This window comes from Furipterus horrens, unplaced genomic scaffold (assembly GCF_987537825.1).
Source record: "Furipterus horrens unplaced genomic scaffold, mFurHor1.1.pri manual_scaffold_13, whole genome shotgun sequence".
In the NCBI taxonomy this organism is placed as follows: Eukaryota; Metazoa; Chordata; class Mammalia; order Chiroptera; family Furipteridae; genus Furipterus; species Furipterus horrens.
Window position 1 is genome coordinate 164,031 of NW_028327183.1, and position 20,039 is coordinate 184,069.

The 20,039-nt window shown below is 57.6% G+C and overlaps 1 protein-coding gene across 2 annotated transcripts; it reads right to left on the reverse strand.

Moving 5' to 3' along the window:
• Positions 1 to 725: 725 nt before the first annotated feature.
• On the reverse strand, positions 726 to 17,347 carry TCF25 (TCF25 ribosome quality control complex subunit). 2 transcript variants are annotated; one of them, XM_090261414.1, is made up of 19 exons: positions 17,047 to 17,347; positions 14,722 to 14,749; positions 14,585 to 14,688; positions 13,587 to 13,661; positions 12,847 to 12,965; positions 12,290 to 12,355; positions 9,769 to 9,851; positions 8,780 to 8,910; positions 8,460 to 8,559; positions 7,329 to 7,422; positions 6,013 to 6,105; positions 5,788 to 5,893; positions 4,974 to 5,133; positions 3,835 to 3,922; positions 3,201 to 3,359; positions 2,955 to 3,045; positions 2,574 to 2,653; positions 1,271 to 1,343; positions 726 to 980 (listed from the first exon to the last, which is right to left on the reverse strand). In XM_090261414.1, exons 1-19 carry the CDS (start codon positions 17,233 to 17,235, stop codon positions 822 to 824), a joined length of 1,998 nt encoding a protein of 665 aa, XP_090117540.1. In that variant the 5' UTR covers positions 17,236 to 17,347; the 3' UTR covers positions 726 to 821. The 2 variants fall into 2 exon arrangements, with proteins under 2 accessions (XP_090117540.1, XP_090117539.1); XM_090261413.1 differs by having other exon boundaries at positions 14,585 to 14,749.
• Between the last annotated feature and the right edge of the window lie 2,692 nt (positions 17,348 to 20,039).

A 20,039-nucleotide genomic window follows, 5' to 3' on the forward strand; every position in this document is an offset into this window, starting at 1 on the left:
CTATTGTCTCCCCGGCACCAAGCACAGCTCCAGGCACACAGTAGGCCCGCAACACACAAGCATTCAATGTGTGAGTGAGCTCCACAGGGAAACCAAGGCACAAAAAGCTCAATGAAGAATCAGGGGGTGCCTGTGCCCAGTCATGGCCACACCAGCGAGGTGAGGTCCCTGCTGTCCTCAGAGGCGCCCGAGGGCCAGGGGACACACAGCCAGCCCCGGGCTCTCACCATGAGGAACCTCAGGAAGGGCTGGCCCAGAGCTGGGTCACGGGGTCCAGTGTCCTTTCAGCTTGGGGAGGGCTGGGCTTGACAGGATCCCTCCAGCTCACCTCAGTGCCCTGGGTCCTTCCGCACCAGACAGGCTTCTGAGTCCCAGGCAGCCCCGTGTGGTTCTCGGTTGCCAATCAAGTATGCCAGGACCTGCCCCAGCTGACAAACCCACCTGCCACACTCTGCTCACCCTGCAGAGCCAACACCCCCAATCTCTGTCTGTTCCCCCGCGCCACCCGCTCACGCTGCCCGTGGGACTCGGCGCTTCCCAACACAACCATTTGGTCAGACTGGCGAGCCGGTGCCTGTGCCCAGCGGAGGACCCAGCACCAGCTCTTCCCGCCCTGGGCCAGCCGTGCTGGTTCCAAGAGCAGCACACTGGGCCCCGACCCAGCCCTGGGAAAGCAGAGCTCACGCATGTAGGCGTGACCATTCACGCTGACAGGAGACAGGACAGGCGAGCAAACACGGCAGTTTTACTTTGAGAGCTGGCCAGTTCTGACCAGATGAACCAGGAACAGAATGCACAGCGTGGGCATGGCAACGGCACACTCAGTCCCACTCCCCGTCCCCCTCGGCATGGGCCTCGTGCGGAGCCTCCGGGTCGTGGAAGTGAAAGGTGGCCATCATGTCTCGCACAGCCAGCATCAGCCTGTTCAAGCCCTGGTTGTGGTCCAGTCCCTCGGCCCCTCCGTCCTCTGGCCTCTCCTCCTGTGGCAATGAGACCCGTCTGAGCAGGGCTCTCTGGGACGTGGGGTCCCACTGAGGCAAGGAGGCCATACACACACACATCTGGTGTGGCCAGGCCACCAGAGGGGACCCAGCAGCCGTGCTGACAGAAGGCCGTCCTGTCCAGCTGGCAGCTACAGGCTCAGGCAGGCCCGTCAGTGTCCTGGGCAGATGGGACGCCCCCGCTGCTGGCTCTGCTGTCTCTGGACAGTCGTGCCCGACGACCTGCCTGCACCCAGCTAGCAGGGAGGGGCTCCAGCGAGCTCACTTACCTCCACAGTGTAACTGGGCAGCAGCGACCGAAAGAAGAGGGCGATTGTGTTTCTGTGGCTGACGGGACTCAGCCTGAAAAAGAAAGGTCTGGGCATGAAGCAGGCACAGGAAGGCAGGAGCTGGAGGGGGGCTGAGCAGGGAGCAAGCAGCCACAACTGACTGTCAGCTTGGGGTGCGCTACCAGCACCCAGATGTAAAGGGGGAAACTGTTCCTGAGTTGGGGGCTAGCTTATTGAACAGAGTGGAAAGCAGGGCCCACCACAGCCAGAATGACTACCAGCCACTGCATAGGTGCCTTGCTTTTAAGAAAAGCTGTGGTTCAAAGTGTTCTTCAGCACTTAAGAGTTGAAGGAGCATAAACGGGTCCTATAAAGATTCCAGGACAAGTGCTCAGTGAAGACCCCTCCTGGTGAAATGAGGTACTGCAGCCCAGCTCTATGAAACACACAGCTGCTGCCTTCCAGTGACCCCTGTGCTCTGACGACTCAGTCTGCGGAGCCTGGGGTGGGGGAGGGAAGCGCTGCTCAGGCAAGTGAGTCCTACAGCCGTTCGTCCAGGCTGCGATATCCGGCATGTCAGCTTTTTTCTGAACCCACGACACAATAATTTCTATCTTGATTGGATTTAACAGGGAAATGTTACCCTATGAACATGCAATCCAAGTTTTGAAATTCAGTGAAAAAAAATTCATTCTACAAAATGTGTTCTACTGAGATCTGAAAACTCATGTTCCCTTAAATGAGACAAGTTGTTGATTGATGACTCTTCCAGATCTACAAATCCGTGGCGACGAACTCTTGGTAAAGCAAGTCCAGTTTTAAAGGTCATAAGGAAAAAAGAAGCCGTACACACACCCTGTAGCTGTGGACTTGGCCCGCTCTCCTGGCCCGGCCACACGAACCGTCACACATGCTGGCTCTTCTGCTAAAGCCCAGCAGCTGTCACCGCATCACCTGGTTAGGGCACCTTGTGTCCAGTGTACCCACCACGCTTTCCCAGAGGTTTCTGGTGGCAGTTTCCGGACTATACCTGACGTGTTCTCCCCGCTGTACACACCACGAGGGCAGAGGCAGCCTCACTTTTGCTTCCCGCTGTATGTGCAATACCTACTACTGAGCCTGACAAAGCCATGCTTCAGTGTCAGACAAAAATAACAAAAGGGGTCTATGCCTACAGGGTTGGTCCGTGACCCCGAAATACTCTGCTCTGAGGGCCTGTGTCTGGAGGAGGCAGCAAGCTCCAGGGCCCAAAGTGCTGACCTCAGCCGAAAAGCAAAGGAGCAAGCGCCATGGGGACAGGTACCTCTCGGGCCTAGTGTAGGAGTAGATGGTGTCTGAAGGAGGCAGAGGGTCAAAGCCCATCACAGACTGCGTGGTCACGTCCTGCAGAAAGGGACACATCAGAGCCTCAGCCAAACCCCACGCTGTGCTTCTGCTTCCCTCTCCCAAGCCTGTCAGCCAATTCTGCTCTGGATTGGACCTTCCTGCTGAAGTCGACCCCGGCGGCCCGGCTATGTTTACTGTACCCAAGGCTTTGGAAGTGAGGGTGGGACACACCACCACCCTCACACATGCCGCAGTCTCCACCCAGGGTGTCAGGGTGTCACTTCAGAGCAGCAGGCTGCAGGGCCCTGAGGGGAGGGACCAGCCCACATCAGCTCCTGCTGGGAGCCCCGCTTCTTACCGGGGGCAGAGCAGCAATAGCTTCCTTGATCTCGGAGAGGATCACATGACGGTGGATATTTCTGGGCGCACGCTGGTAGAGTACCTTCCGCCTGGGGCCCGGGGAGAACAAGGGACAGCCCATGGGATGGAGCCACCCTACCCCACCCCTACCTTCATGATCGAGATCCCCGAGCACTTGGGCCTTGCCTTCTTGCATAGACCCATCAGGCCGAGTGCTGCCCAGCTGCCCAGACCCCAGGCTCACCTGCTCTCACATTCTTCCACGGCAGGGTCCCCAGCATCCACGGCTTGCAGGACCTCCCGGACATTCTCCTCCAGCCAGCTCATGGTGGCGGCCTCCTTCCACAGGAAGTGTGACCGCCCGAGGTACAGGCTCACCAACTGGGTCAGGGCAGGGGGCTGGCTGCGGGAAGGTAGGGCCTGTCAGCACAGCCCCTGCCCAGTGCCTGGCCTCCACGAGCCTGCTGGCACCTGTGGGGGCACGTCCAGGGTGTGCTCACAGCCTGGAGTGAATGAGGCTGCCCCAAGGGGGCTGCCAACCTGGGACGTGCTGCTACCCAGAGGCGGGGCACACAGGTGCTATCTCCTTTACGTGTATGTCGTCCTGACTAAGTAAAAGTTCCTTAATGGGGACATAAAGTGCAAAAGGGACATGGGGCGCCCATGCCCTGCCCTCCCCGCTCGTTGGGAAGCCTTGTGCTTTGGACTGCAGGTTACTCACACACCTGCCAGCTCCACGTCCAACAGGTCAGGCCAACAACTATATGAACACGGGGCCCGGGCCCATGCACACGTGAGCACAACACCCACTAGGGAGACAGGTACCCACCACAAACACACAGGCACTCGGCCCCCTTGGAGCACCTTCCAGTCTCTACCTTATCTCGGCATTGGGTCCAAAGAAGCGGTGCCCGGCCACGGCGGCGTCCGGCCGCACACTGCAGCGCTCGAGCAAGGGCATCAGCACTGCGGGAGGAGGCGGAGGCCCGGGCGTCACTCACGCCCGCAGGCGTCCTCTGTCCTGCTGCTTCGCAGTGGCCCTGTCTGCACCTGAGGGGGCTCACCCAGGACCCCTCTGAGCACAGGTACCGGACGTTCTCATCACAGAGCCCACGTGGCCCATCCCCTAGGCAGTGCCCCCACTCTTCCCAGTGCCTCCCCAGGGAGCTCCGTCCAGACGCAGCGTGAGGCTCCTGATCTGGGCTCTACTCAGAGGCAGCCGAATAGGTGAAGGCCACTCACCCCTGAGGGTCAGCAAGCAGGCTGCACTGGTGGGCAGCTGTGCTGGGCAGGGGGCTCCAAAGCCCCACCTCTAACCCACCCGCCGTGTGCAGACACCACTGGGCAGGAACCTGGTGGCAGACCTCCCTCCTCCACGCGAGTCCAGCCGCTGGGTGGGGAGGGTCAGTTCCCTAGACCTGCTGGGCAGCCCAGCGTGTGCACAGCGAGCGAGGCCAAGGCGCGCAGCCGGGCGGAGGCGGCTGAGGGTGTGGGGTGCTGGGAGCCTGAGCGCCGCGCCCCCCTCCCTGCCCAGCCCCGCCCCCTGGCCTCACAGTCCCTGTCTGGAGCCCCCATCTTCTCTCTAGCGCCACGTCACACACCGTCCCGCTGTCTGCCTCCCTTCCTGAGGGACAAGCGCGAGCTCCTTTCCCAGGCCCAAGCCAGGCCTTGGCCTGCACCGACCCCATGGGACGGTCGCTCGAGAGGCCCCAGCACAACTGATATCTCAGTCCCTCAAACCGAGAGAAGCAGGTTGCAGGACAGAGCGTGAGGCCCAGCTGGCTGACTTGCCCTCCTGCCCCCTCTTCCCCCACCGTCCAGGGCCTTGCTTCCTGCTCCCTAGAAAATGCCACAGCGTCTTCAGAAGCTAAGTCTTTTTCAAACAAACAGCTAACATCAAAAGACATCCTAAAATCCCAAGCCATTCTGAGACCCAGCTCAGTCCCCACTCCTCAGTTTTGGCTGGGTCACTCGGGTGGGTCTGATGGGGAGGGCGGGGCTGGGGAGGAGCACCCACCTCCAGGGAACATAATGAGCGCCTGGCGCACCAGGTGGGAGGCCTTTTCCCTGGCGGAGCTGAGCTCCTGGTCGGGGAGGTCCGCCTGCTGACTCAGCAGGAAATAAGCCAACGGCACAGAGAAGGCAAAGTTCGGGAGCTGGGACAGGTTGCGATGAGCCTGCAAGGGGCGAAGACAGAAGCAAAGTCTCAGACAGCGATGCACTGTGACAGTGGCGTTCTCACATCGGGGGGGTTCTCTTCGAAGAAATGACAAACACAGTAGCCCCCCCTTATCCACGAGGGACGTGCTCCAAGACGGCAGTGGGTGCCTGACGCTGCGGCTGGTACCGAAGCGTGTGGGGCAGTGCGCCCCTCCCTGCGCGTGTCCCCGTGACCAGGCTGTTTGTACGTCCGGCCGAGTAAGAAATTAACGACGAAACGGGACAACGGTTTGAGGCGCAACAGTGAACGCAGCGGGAAGTTCTCTTCTGTTTTTAAGTTTCACTGACGGGAGAGTCGTTCTCACCGCAGACCTCAGCAGCCACAGCCTACAGCTGTTTCTTTCCCCGTTCAGACAAGGTTTCCCTTCTCTTCTCACATAGATGCGGCGCCTGACAGCTTTCCCGCGCCAGCGCCACGTCCCTGGCATTGGCACTCTTGTGCTTTGGGGCGTTATTATGTAAAATCGGGGTGGCCTGAGCACAAGCTCTGGATACCTTGACAGTCACTCTCATGACCGAGACGGCTTCTCCGGGCCTGTCAGTCAGACCGGGCCAGGTGCACTGGGGTCTGCAGGGGCCCTGCCAGGGCCACGTCTGCTACTCACACCTACCTCCCACTCCTGGAACAGGCGGGTCAAGTACTCGTAGGTGCGCGCCCGTAAGGCCAGGTGGTCCACCAGCAGCAGCATGCACAGGGGGTCCTCATCGGGCTCAAGGCTTCCAGAGGCAGCGCCAGCAGAAGGGGCAGAGGGAGACAAAACCCAGAGTGGGCCCACGCTGCTGTCACGGGCCTGCGGCTACTGAGAAGCGACCACCGCCGCGGCCGGGACACCTACCTCAGGATGAGCTTGCAGTACTCCAGCGCCGTGCGCGGGCAGCCTCGCTTCTCGAGGAAGCTCATCTGCTTGTACAGGGCCAGGTAGAAGCTCCTAGACCCAAGACAGTGCCGTGCGGATTAGAGCGACAACAGATGGCAAAGCCATGCCGCCCTGTCCCGCAGGCTGCGCCGGCACTTCCTGTGGGGCCTAATTGCCATGAGTGTTGGAGAACGTTCCCCGGTCTGCAGAGAAGGCGACACTCTGCTTGCTGTTTGAGTCGTACGTTGTCTCCACGTACAGAAAACCAAGCTTCTCTATTAGTTCAAGCCTTTATCTTGGGTTATTTTTTTTAAATCATTTAAGAGAACAGAGTTAAAACCCACTGTCATTATGACCTTAATTTATCCTCACACTTCAACAGCTGCAGCAGCTCTGTTGTTGATGTGACAAGTCGGTGACTGGAATGATCCCAGCAGACCATTATTTCCATCAATACCTACTGCCCAGGTGTGGCGCACATGTGCCAGCCGGTTAAGGGCCTGTGTTTCGGTCCTGGCTCCACACAGCAGCTACAGCCCTCTGTACCACGCATACCAGCCTCCCGCACCTGGGGAATGGCTGGAAGTGTTAGTACCTACAACCTGTCTCAGTGCACTCAGAGTGTGACTGGAGAGACAAGGCTAACGAACACTACCCATGGGGCATGCAGCTGCCGCCACAGCGCAGATGTGCAGGGGTCAGCCCGCCCGGACCAGCATGCCCCCAGGGTTGGGGAAACGCCTCTCGCTGCGGATAACCATGGGTGGCTGGAGAGCACAGGAGGGTGAGCAGGACCCAGGATGCCGGCATGCCCACACCACCAGGGCCCTGAAGACCAGGCTGCGGTCAGCAGTGGGGCTGCTGAGGCCACTCAGGGCCTGAGCGGGGGCCTTGGGGTGGCAGAAGTTTCTGCAAGACAAGGGGGTCCTGGGTGCAGGACTGGTCACTGCCAGGTACACGATCGGGCTGAATCCTAGCCGCTCACTGAAGAAGCCCACACACTGTGCACAAAGCATGGCCAAGCTCTCTGAACTCTCAGGGCACAGCTCCTCTGGTGCAAAGACACGAGGGAACACGAGGGCAGACCCCACTATGCAGAAGCAGACTCACTGCTGACACGGACAAGTCCCGCCCAGCCCTCCAGCACTCATGTTTAAATAATGAAATGCCTGGTCCCAGCCACCGGGCGGGACCCCTTGTGGACAGACCCTGCACCCACTCCCCTACACTGGGTCTCATGTCACCTGTGACAGCATCACCACCCAGGAGACAGAGCAGCGAGTGTGCGCACCCACCTGTTCTCGGGTCTGCGGTAATCCAGCCGGCAGGTCCCGCTCGTGAGGCTGAACAGGGGGTGGAAAGCACACTCCATGCTGCACAGTGCTCTCTCTGTGGGCCACACAAACACCAGGGCAGGGCGTCACAGCCACCGCGCGGTAGCTGCAGCCCCGTCCTCTGTGGCTCACCACAAGGAAAGCTCTGGAAGGAAGGAGGTCAGGTAACTAGGATTTGGGGACGTGACCAAGCACGGACGTGGCTCTGGAGGTCACTGAGGCCACTTCGCAGTTACTTCCCCCACAGGGTCTGAGCTGGCAACACCCGGACTCCAGACAGAAATGCACACATATCCTTCCCTGGCCGGGTGGCTCAGTCGGTTGGAGCGTCGTCCCATAGACCGAAAGGTCGTGGGTGCGATTCCCGGTCGGGGCATGTGCCCAGGCTGTGGGTTCGACCCCCGGTCGGGGCGTGCAGGAGGCACCCGATCGATGTTTCCCTCGCACATTGATGCTTCTTGTGCCTGCTCTCTCCCTTCCTCTCTCTCTAAAAAGCAATGAAAAAGAATCCTCAGGTGAGGATTAAAAAAAAAAGAAAGAAATGCACTCATGTCCTCACAAAACTCACACACACAGGCCGCAGCAGCTCATTCACAAGGGCCGAAACGCGGAAAGGACCCAGTGTCTGTCAAGTGCTAGTGGGTACACACAGTGTGGCCATCACACAGCAGGATGTCATCTAGCCCTGGAGACGCTGGTGAGTGAACAAGCCAGACCGACACGTTCACACGGCCCCATCACTCGGAAATGTCCCCAACAGGCAAACCCAGAGACAGAAAGCAGACTAGTGGTTGCCAGAGGCTGGGGACGTGGAGGCGGGCGACCGATGAGTTGGGGTTTCTTTTATAAGCTATGAAAATGGTCTAGGAACTAGGAGGCTGCGCAGTCTGGCACCTATTAAAAGCCACTTTAGGGGCGTTAATTGTATGTGCTATGGATTATATCCCGAAGCCGTTATTTTTATAATATCCCGGCAAACCCATTGCACCCCAGCTGTTTCACCAAACGGCAGCTATGCCGCCAGCCAGCCTCGGAGACACGTGTGCGGGGACCCGAGGGCGTGGCAGCAGGCGGGGTGCGGGCGGCTCTCACCTACGAGGTCGCGCGCCATCTCCTGATCGTCCTGGAACCGGCAGGCGTCGCTGAGCTGCAGCAGCGAGTCCACGTGATAGGGGCTGGTCTGCAGCAGCACCTGCAAGGCGGGAGGGAGCGCTGCCCACAGCTGCAGGTGCCGGCTATCTCTGGGACACCTAAGCCTCAGGGAAACGCCTCCAGGGCTGACTCTCGGTCCTCCAGCTCAGACGCCGGTGACACGTGGCGAAGCCAAATCTCTGACCTGACCAGAGGCAGCTCGGGACTCCTGTACCCAGGTGCCTCCCCCTGCCCCTGCCGCTCGGCCGGGCCCCACGCACCACGATGTTGTTGGGCTCCATGGAGTGCACGGCCGCCAGGAACTTGTGCTGCGTCTGCTGGTACTCCTCATTGTGCTCGAACGCGAAGTAGGACAGTCCCTTCCTGGACTCCAGCAGCCGCATGGACAGGCCTGGGGACAACGCCAGGGCAGGTCCCTCGAGGTGCCCTTGGTGAGGACCCTCTGCACGCTCAGCCTGAGCTGCCACACTGGAGTGCCGGCCCCGCCTCTGCTCTTTCCCTGCAGAGGTGCCTCCCCGCTAGGAGCGTGGATAGAGCCTGAGGCCCAGGGCAGCAGGGGCCAGGCAGGCACGGAGGTGGCGGGACTGTAACCTGTGGCCAGGCGCCCTTTTCTCCTGCTCGTGCCCAGCTTTTGGGGTGCAGGGTTGTTTCTGCTGATGAACCTAGAACGTCCCGTCTCACTCCACCACTTCCATGAGCTCGGGCGGTGGTTCCCAGTAGCCCCTGGCTCACACTCCACTGACGGCCGCACCACGGCTGCGCGCTACCGGGCACCCCGCGCTCAGGGCTTCCTTCCCCCGCCCCCGCCGGAGGGCTCTCAGGGGTTCCTCCAGGCCGTGCATCCAAGCAGCCCCGACAAGACACTCATACCCCATGCCTTCCTGCACTGTTGCTGTTTTTCTTTAAATTATGTGACTTACTAGTTTGCAACAAAATACAAAGTATTTTAAAAATATATAAAATATAACACTTTAAAAATGAACTTCATTGCTTCCTATGGTATGGTATCCACAGGAAAAAACAAGAATGTAGAAAAAAGCTGCATGAAAACACGGTCAGGAAGACATGCCATTGGCGTTGGGGGGTCTGCGCCCCGGCCTGGGTGTCTCTCCGCCAGCACCACGGCAGGCACCCGGTCATACACCTGCACATGGTTTTGCACAGAGGAGTGACCTGGCCCAACGGGCTTGGACCCCAATAGTGCCCGACATCAGTCACGGCACAGCCCCACCCCTCCGCAGCCCCTCACCTGGCTTGCTGTACCGGGGCCAGGTACTCTTAGGGGTCGTCAGCCACGTACACTTGGGGTACACGCGCTGTCTCTGCCGCGGCCTGCGGAGAACAGGACACGGCACAGCTTCACCTGCGCTGCCCAACCTCTGCCCGGCTGTGGGAGCCAAACCTCAGGGCTGGGGGGGCAGGCGAGCGGCCGCACCTCCACATGCGGGAGTAACTCCACGCAACCACTGCCTGATGAAGCTGGGAACGGTAACCTGGATACCCAGATGATCAGAGAAAGAAAAGAAACAGGCAAGTCGCAGCCCAGCAAACTGGAAGGGAAGGTGGAAGGAGACAGTCAAGCCCTGAACTGAAGGGAAGAATGAGATGGGTCTGCAGGGACACTGTGGACACACAGGAGCTGCGTCTGGGGGCAGGCAGGACAGGCCACACAGGGCGGACCTCCCTCTGGAGACGCGGTCACACCTCCTCCCCTCTCCTGGGACGGCCCAACATGGCAACAAGCCTGCAGAGGGAAGAGACCGGGCAGCACGCTACCATCAGCACTGGCCTCAGTGTCTGGGAGGAGCAGCGAGGGCAGCCGGAGGTGGAGGGCACAGCACCGCGGACCTCGGTATGAACCGTCCTCCCTCCCTGGCCCCGCACACTGGACTCTCTCTGCAGGGGCCAGGCCTTCCCAGAGTCCTGGTCGAATGGAGGGCTTCCTCCGAGTGCATTTTGTTTCTTAAGCTGAGTGACAAGTGTGTGGACGTGTGTATATAATTCTCTATACTTCTTTAATAATCTGAACTATATCATTAAAAAAAACCATGAAAAAAAATGTAAACTGTGTTAGGAACAGGATAAAAGTGTGTTTCTGCTCCCAGTAAGTAAGTCAAAAACTGCAGGGAGGAGACAGCTGCACAGGAGACACCTGGTCAAATCGAAAGGAAACTAAACTGCGAGATGATTCTGGGCCAGTGGCCGGCGCCCCAGGGAGAATGGCTTGGATGCTGGGACCGCCCCGTCTGTGGAACCCCAGGGACAGCCCAGCCCCGCAGAGACATCTGTACAGAACCGAAGCCGCTCTGGCTGTGCTGGGAGGTGGGCAGAGGAGCCGTGGAGGCAGAAGAGGGGAGAGTGAGCGAGTGAGCCAGCCAGCCAGGCCCATCACAGCAGGACGTCAGCGGAGAACCCGAGAAAGAGCAGGGCACCAGTGGCTGGGATGCTGTGTGACCACCAGCGACGCTGTCAGACACAGGCGGGAGCAGGTGAGGGACGAGGGCCAGAAGGGATGAGGAGGGGACTGTGGCTTCTCAAGGAAGCCCTTCAGTAGAACTTAAACTTTAAAGACATACCTAAGTACAAAACAATAAATGTAATTACTATTAACTAATTACTAACTTTAACTCACACAGAAATAAGACCAGGCAAAAATGTCAACAAAAGGCAAAGACAGACCAAGCAGGTGCAAACACAGAAAGTGAGGGTGGGGACAGGGAGAAGGCCAGCCTGGGCAGCCCAGAGGACAGGCAGGGATGGTTTCAAGTAAAAATGTTTTTCATTAATATTCCGGAAAGAAGACAAGGTCAGAAACCCTTGTGTCTTAAATAAAACCAAAAATAAAAGCAAATAGAAAGTAACAACCATTATAAATACAAGAAAAGTGTGGACAAATAATAGGAAAAAATCCTCATCCTCACACATAATCAAAGACAGGTCAAAACACCAAGACCACGTTTTGTGTAGACATTCGGCAGATGTTAGACCCTCCCGTGCCTGGTGAGGGTCAGGAGGACTCACGGAGGTCGGGGTGCGCACCGCTGTGCAGCTTTTCTGGAGGCAAATGGGGTGACGTGTCACTGGGAAAACCCAATCCTGGGCCATTTCTCTAGAAATGCTGGCACAGATGTGGGCGGGCTGCAGCCAACACCCAGCCTAACGCCTGTCCCCTGTAGGGGGGGGGGTGCAGTCCCGTGTACCAGGGTGTGGATGGAAGGGTATGTGGGGACCGGCATGCCTCTGTTACCCTGGGGACGTGCGGGGACCCAGTGACCCGTCCTAAAGGGTTATCATTTTGGGGGTTGTCAGAGTAGACAATTCTGACTTGCTTGGATTTTTTGATGAGAAGCATTTAGTTCTATAATTAAAAAAAAAGAAGTACTTGAAAAGACAAAGTTTCTATTGGCATGAAAGCCCCCAGAACACCCGAGCCTCCACGGGAGTCCCAGAGCCAGACCCTCCCGCTCTGAGCAGGTCTCACTGTGTCTCCCACGGGCACCAGCCACTAAGAACTGTTACATTGACAAAGATCAAAGCTGTCCCAGGACCGGAACTTCAGGTTAGTTGTGCTGCCAGCTGCGTAAGGTTTCAAGGCCGGAAGCTCAGAACCTGCAGACTCGCGGAGCCTTTGCTGCAGAAGGCAGCGGGCCCTGCAGCCACACGCAAGGCCAACCCCCAGGCCCCGCCCTCAGATGACGCCCCAGAACCAGCGGCCGCAGGGTCTCATCTGCCCGCCTGAGCTTTGAGAACACGGCCCTTGTTGGTCTTACCTTTGCTCCCCCAGTACAGCTCGGGCACCGAAATACCTTTTCAGTTCCGTGTCTGGATTCAGGTGTCTAGAGAATTTAAAAGAAAAATGAAATTGAGTTCTTTTACAATGATGCTGAGAATTCTAGAAAGTCACATAAAAATCCCAGTAAGGAAACAGCTATTTTGGTGTCAAAGACAGTCTGTAGGCCTGCAGTTTCTACAGTCCCCCAACCCCAGGAGGCAGCCTGAGGGGCTATGACTCTCAGGATGGGTCAGGACAGCAGGTCTGTCCCCAGACTCAGGAGCAGTCCCTGTAGTGGGGACAGGGTTTCCTTCAGCATCTTTGGAGTAAGATGGGTAAGTGATCCCAGGATGACTTCTTACAGTAAGTGTGTTCCCACACACGTACAAAGTTAAGAGCAAAAGGCCCTTGGAAGTGGAGGAATGGCCCTTGTCCCCTTTCTCCTTGTTCCTCAGTGTTTGATAATGAACTCATATCACTTTGGAGAAAGGAGAGTAAACTTCCTGCTTCTTCCTCGCCATGGAGTCTGCGGCGACGCCAGAAGGGAGGCGGTACCTGTGCTCCACATACAGCACGGGCTTCTTCGTGCTCGGGGGCTGTGGGCTGGGGAGCTGCGGGCCCCCGCCGTCCTCAATGCTCTCCAAAAGGTGGTCGATGTCTTCCAGCCCATTTTCCTAAAAGCCCCAAGACCACATGCTAATCACGATCCTCACTTCGTTTTAAATGTTACAACAACCAATAACTACATGATTTACTTTTACAAAGAACTATTGCACGTAACTGAGAAAGGAGAGATTCTTCCCAAGGGGAAGCTCAGACCAGGCAGCACCCCAGAACCAGAAGGGCCCCTGCACGCCTGGGCTCAGAGCACAATCACTTCCTCGGTCACTGTGCTGGGACCGGAGATTCTGAGTGAACAGCTGCAAAGCTGCCCTCTTTCTGGGGACTAAAAGAGGGACAACTCTGTCCAAGGGCAATTTGAAAACATACTTTCCAAAGACGCACTGCCCCTGGGGGCGCCTGCACCTCAGCACCAGACATAGCTCAGGGCCTGAGCGCATGGGGCGCAGCTGCAGAGCTGAGGTGCCCGCCGTTGGGTGTGCGAGCTTTCTGGAGTGGGGACAGATGAGAAGAGAAGGGGCCAAGGGGCCCAGGTCCAAGCTTCATGCTACGTTTGATTATGTGACAGTAAGACTCTGAGGGCGTGTTTGCTTCAGACAGACACACGAGCAGCTGCTTCCAACACCTCCCTGAGGAGCAGCCCGAACCACAGACAGGACATCGGCTGGACATACCAGAGTCTCTCCTGCAGTATTTTTCTTATTTTTCTGTTTCTTTTTCTTCTTTCGGAGTTTGCCACTGGCATTCGACTAACAAAAGAAAAACATCTTAATTGAAAGAAAGAGACGAGATCGTCAACCCTGACAAGCAAAGCAGAAGCTGCAGAGGGACAGTGACACAGGACACAGCTTGGCGCCCCTTCCATTTCCTGAATGCCCTGTGACCTCACCTACTTCTGACAACGAACACCCCCCGCCGGCCTCCCTGCCTTGTGCCCTGCCTCCACCGTCCTCTCCTGCGCCCCCCGACACAGCCCAGGGACCCGGGGACCCCCGCCCGCTGGCCCTCGGCTTTTACCCTCCACTTGTCAGCTGCTCCCCCCGCCATACTCAGCCACCTGGATGCCAGTCCCACACCACAGTCCCTCAGCCTCAACAACTGCCACACCTTCACCCTGCCCTCTCCTCCCATCAGTGTGTGAAGACTCCTTGGGGAAGCCCCCCAACACTCATCAGGTCTCCCCAACTGTATTTGTCAGTCCATCCATGTCTCTCTCTCGACCAGAGGCCTCTGGAGGGCAAAGACTTGTCCCTAGAGCCTACGAGGCTCCCCAAAGCACTTGTAAATGAGGAAAAAGATCTCTGGAGGGACGTTCCCATGTGAGGTAGAGAACACGAAACTGACAGGGACTACACGTTTCTTCCAGGTGAGTCCAGCCAGGGCCCCGGTCCACCCGGTCTGCATACCAGATACACATCCCCAAAGGGCACACACCCTGCTGAGCAGGGGACTCTCCCAACAAAGAGGGAGAAGGAGCTCATGTTGGAGAAACTTGTCTGGGGGACTCTGAATGTAGCCCCCCTTGACAGCCACCAGTCTTGAAGGTTTCATGCACATCTGATCAGGACTCCCCAGGAAAGTTTGGGGCAACTGAGCAACTAACAAGACGGAATTCAGGGCGTGATAGCAGAGCGTGTGGCTGGGCTCCTCTTGTCCCCACACGACCCCACACCTGCTCCAGGGGTGCTGCCCTGTCAGCCACCTCTCCATCCTTCTCGGGCTCAGCACCTCCACTCTGGGACCTCCTTTTACTCCCCGATATCCCGGCGTCTGTGGGCAGACCGTCAGACCTCTCCCCATTCACCACAGGCCCCTCCTCCAGGTCCTCACTGGTAATCTGCAGAAACAGGGGGGAGAGAAGAGGGCATCACATGTGTGTCTGGTCACAAGAACATCCTGGTGCTGCTGAGAGGTGCGCCAGCAACGGGGCAGAGAGGAGCTGCTGGGTGGCACCTTCAGGGCCACATGGGGGTTGTGGAGGAGGGAACACGAGCGTGCTGTACCCTGCAGGCCACAGGGCCACCATCTGAGCAGCTCCTGGTTCAGGGCTCCTCCAGTCCACAAGCCACAAGGGGCTTGGGCCCAGGTGTCCCAGGGTGTCCTATCTCCAGAGCTGGCATAAGGAAGAACTCCCAAACGTCACCACTTATCCCCCAGTCTGAGCACCACCCAGGGCAGCTGTCATGCAGCGGAGCTGGCACCCCCCCCCACACGGATGAACCCTAGGATCACAATGTTGAACAGGAAAACTCCAAGAATACTCACACCCTAAACATACACCCACCCTGGAGGAGCGGTGGTGGCAGGGGCAGGGGAGCAGCAGAGGTGGGTACAAGTTACTAGAGAAGCTCTGGCCCTTCAGCTAATAAAGTAATGAACACATAAGAGGCCACCATGGAACACTAACCAGATCTGATGGACCCAATCTGGTAAAGTCAAAAAGTAAATAAATAAAATTACATGTTAAAATCAAAACATCTGAAAAATATAAAGCTAAAAGAAAAAAAATTCTACTCTAGCCCCACAAGCCTGAGCTCACTTTGAAGTACAGTTGGGACCACACTGTGGTTGTGACTTTCCGTTGATGAGGATGCAAGGCAGAGGCACCCACCGCTGTCCTCAGCGGGCCTGCTGCCTCCGCGGGAAAGCAGCAGAGAAAAGAAAGCAGGACGAAGCTTCGGGTGCTCGGGTTTTGCTTTCTTTACCAGTGGAGACTTCCCTGTGGAAGGGCAGAACTCAGGAGTGTGCCACGCATGTCTGTCTAGCAAATCCATAGATCTCTGTTGATAAAAAGTGCACCTGCTTTGAAGATGCTGGAATTCTACCAAAACGGGGTATGTGACAGCGCCCCCAACAGCAGGGCAATTCCGACCTCAGACGCCAATTTGTGGCAGCATCAGGAGGTCTGGGGCCCAGGTGTGGTCTGCCTGGTTAAGGTCTTGCAGCAAAGGAAGGAAGCTGGAATGAGGCCGCCTGTGGACATTTCCTCTGAACTTTAGGGGTCATGGAGGGACTGGCACCCACACTTTCCCCATCGTTCAACTAATGGTGCCACCAGTGCCTCTCAGTGAAGCTGGTGCTGGTTTCCTGTTATAAAGTCATGCCCTTTTCCTTAAAAAAAAAAAAAAAAATCCTCTTTTTTAGCCCCCTTTGAGAATTTAAATTCATGACAAGCTCTAGGGCAAGCTAAACTTCAACGAAACGAGCAGTGCTGTTTCTGTGCACACACTGAGCACTCATACAGTGCAGGAGACACATGTGAACACACACACAGGTTCCCTGCCCACACAAGGAGCTCAGGGAAGCGAGGACAGGATAGGGAACATGCGCCCTGGCCGGGGGGCTCAGTGGGTTGGAGCGTCGTCCCATACACCAAAAGATTGTAGGTTCGATCTCCAGCCGGGGCGCATTTGAGAGGCGTTGGTTGGTGTTTCTCTCACATCAATGTTTCTCTCTCTCTCCCTCTCTCTCTAAAATCAGTAAACATATCCTCAGGTGGGGATTTTACTTTAAATCTACAAAAAAACAGACGACACACACAAGCAAGATTACAGACTGAGGCTAGCGCTAAGGAGACACAGGTGGGAGTTTATCCCTTCAATGCGCATCTACTGTTATTTCTCTCTGCCGGACCCCTGGCTGTCAGAGATGCAGCGATGAGCAAAAGACCACGTCCGGAGTGTGAGAAGTAAAGGAGAATGTTTGTAAAGACCCTGCAAGTGCCTGGCGTGGAGATGAAAATTGAGAAGCCCCGCCCCCCGTGTTTAGGCCCCGCCCATCGACGGCACAGCCCCGCCCACCGCGCTACGACCCCACTTCAACTTACGGCCACGCCCACTCCAGGGTAGCTCAAAGCCCACTTGCCCCGCCCCTGGACACTATGGCCCCGCCCATAGCATTGGCCCAAACCGGAGGTAGCCCTGCCCGCTGCCCCTGCCCGACCCCCATGACCCCAGCCACACCCACTCCTTCGCCCCGCCCTCCCCAGTACAGCCCGGACCCCAGGTCGCCCCGCCCAGTGACGTCACTGACTCGCCCTCTCCCCCGCGCGCCCCGCCCGCACTGACTCGCCCCAGTGCAGACCCGCCTCACACGCGGGGTCCCCGCCGCTCTACCCCAGGCAGCTCAGCTCACCAGCTCGAAACGGTTGTTGACTTGGACGCCCTCCTTCCCAGCGCCCGGGAGGCGCCGTCCACCTGGCCCCCGCTTTGGTCCTTCTTCCGCATCGTCGTCATCACGGAAGCCAAACGGCAGGGCGCCGGGCCCGAGGGGCTCCTGTCCGCGCTGTTCCCCCCTCAGTCTCCGGAGGGCCCGGCGCGACATAGGACCCAACGGCCGCTGGCGTCTGGGGACTGGGAGAGACAAGCCCAAAAGAGAGCGGCCGACGCGCCTGCGCACTTACGGCGCGGTGGCGCGGGGCTGGCGTGCGGCGTCTGCGCGCTGCGGCTCCCCGGGACTTCCGCTCCGTTCTGGGTGGCATCAAAGAAGGCGCGGTCCTCCCGGACGAGTTCTCGCGCGAGTTGTGTGCCGGTGGAGGGTGTGCCTGAGTCTTCCGGAGGCGTGCCTGCGACAACTGCCGTGCTGGGATGCGGGAGCGGGCGCACAGGCTCCCAGGCTCCTGCACCCGGGACCTAGGCGCTGTTCTGCGGACAGACACGCGGCTGGGGCCAAGTGAAGGAGCGGTGTGCAGGTGACAGCTGGGGGGACCTGGCGGGCCCTGGTCTGCGCTCTGCGCGCCTCGCCTGTGACTCCTCAGCCAGGCCCCAAGGCTGCAGACGGGACAGTCCCCGCATTAGCAGTGACCGCATCTGAGCCGAGTAGCTCCCCCAGACTGCGCATTTCTGGACAGCACCCAGCCGGGGCAGCCGGAAGCCGAATCTGCCCTGCTTGTTCGTTGCTGTTGATGCGCCCTCTCTGCTCTAGGTAGGGGGGGACTGTGGTCTGAGGTGGAGACTCGCCCCCCGAACTGCGTTGTAACCTCCTGGGACGTTGTTATAATACAGATGAAGGACCCAGTCCTAGAAATTTCAGGTGGGCCACTGATATTTTCAAAAGCTCTTGGGAGATGAAAGTGTGCAGGCAGGACTGAGAGCCCCGCACTGCCATCCAAGTGCAAGGGCAAGATGGCGTGGTGTGGAGTCACTGCAGCGCCGGCAACCTTGAGCGTGGGGATGGCTGTCACTGTGGAGCCTGGCTAGGCACTGTACTAAGTTCTCACCTCGTCCTTCAAGGCCGGGAATCCCCCTTTTACAGGTAAAGAAAGTGGGACTCGGAGAATAACCGGCCCAGCTAGAGTCTGGATTTACATTTGTGTCCGTGGTTCCAGAGTTCATACGAGGAAGTTTAACAGTGGACAATGGTAACCCACCCCAGCATTCCTTTGACATTGTTTCTGTAAGTGCTGAGTCTGACTGATATGTAGCTTATAGATGAACAGCATGTCTATAGAAGAATCCTAGGAACTAACTTCAAAAAACACAGACCCTGACCTTCAGGCATCCCAGCTCTGGGAAATTTGCTAACCTTCAACTGTGGAGCCAGGATGAGTAAACCATGAGGAGTAAACCAGGGTGACGCACACCAGACCATCACTTGCCTTATCGGAATGGACTCTTCGTCTGCATGTAGAGAACTTTGCAGCTCCCTTTCTTGATCTCTGTGTTCTGTTCTCCTCTCCCTCCTTATAAAAAGCCTTTGCCTCCAATAAGAGGTGGAGGTGGGCTTTGTGACCTGAGTCCCCATCTTCCAGGAGATGGGCTTTGAGACATGTGTCCCCCATCCTCTAGATGGCAGGTACCTGCAAATAAACCACTTTCCTTTACATCAGCACCTGCAGCCAGACCTGCGTCCGGGTACAGAAAGCCACTGGCAGGACAGGGTGTGTGTGTGTGGTCTCTAAGCCTGTACTGGTCACTTGGATCTTTAAATAGTTCACACAGGCTGGCATATAGCTGCTGCCATGAGGTTCCACCTTCTTACCTGCTCCAACCGCTCCCCCAGAGTCCCTAGAAACCCTCCTGCCTGCAATCCAGCTATTAACTAAAGGGTTATGCTCAGTACAGTTGGGCCCTCCAGGACACCACCCTGCTGTGCATTCTGATCATGCAGGGACAGGCCAGTCAGTGAACAGAGTCTGTGTCACGTCCTGGTCAAGAGGCATGACCCATTCATGGAGGCTTCCTGCCTCGCCTATGGGCCGGGGTCTGAGCTTGGAGCTGCTTTTTGCTTTGTCCCTCCCAGGACCAGTGTGACCCCGAGGGAGGCAGCATTCTACCCAGTTTGAGTGGCGCCTTCTGTGGACAGGCAGCTTGAGCATGAGTCCCTGTGCCACTAGAACTTGTCTGTAAACAGTGCTAGAGGAAGTGACCTTTGTTTGCCAGGGTCTAAGTTCGGGGAGGGGAGGCAGGTCCAGCCACCCACTGGGGAGAGCAGGGCCAGGGAAGCCCTCTCAGCTCAGCCCGCCATGCGGGACGGGTTTTTCTCATTTTTGTATGGCCCTGCATTTTCAAGGCTTCCTGTGCAGGTCAGAACCCGGGTGTACCCATGTAGAATTGGGATGCAGCAGTGCTCACCCCCAGGAGCACTTCGTGCAGGTGCTACACGAATGTTGGCTTTCTCGTTGCTGGTTGTGTCTGGGAGCAACTCTGATCCTTTCTGTCCTGTATTCTCATTTTTTTTAAATGGGAATAACTGCTCCTACCTGTTAAGTGCTCGGAACAAGGGCTGGGAATTACTTGCCGCTCTAATTTGTGTAACTGGATGTCCTGGGCCCCCGCTGATGCTACACCTTCTCCCACAAGCCATCTGCTACAAGTCATGGGCCTCGGGCTCCTGCAGACCCACGTCCGCACGTCAGGCACTAGAGGCCCTGGGAAAGCTGAGCATATCTTTAGCAAAATTCTTTTGACACTTTGAGTTCAGTTTCCTCATCTGCAGGGTGCGATGACAACAGAGACCATGTCCCAGACACATGTGGGTGGGCAGGCAGGACACACAAGCACCCCTTCAGCCACTGTCCTGAAGAGCAGGGTGGAGGTGTCCCCTACCCTGAAGACCCCAAGGCATCTGGGGGATGAGGACAAAGGGTCCCCAAGGCTGGCTGGTGACAAGTAGCCCTGCTGGCCACA

Coding starts and splice junctions, on each gene's coding strand:
- TCF25 (XM_090261413.1), bottom strand. CDS start 17,235: ATGTCGCGCCGGGCCCTCCGGAGACTGAGGGGGGAACAGCGCGGACAG. Junction 12,356..12,846: donor GTGCTGTATGTGGAGCACAG/GTACCGCCTCCC, acceptor TAAATTCTCTAG/ACACCTGAATCCAGACACGG. Junction 6,106..7,328: donor TACCGCAGACCCGAGAACAG/GTGGGTGCGCAC, acceptor TCTTGGGTCTAG/GAGCTTCTACCTGGCCCTGT.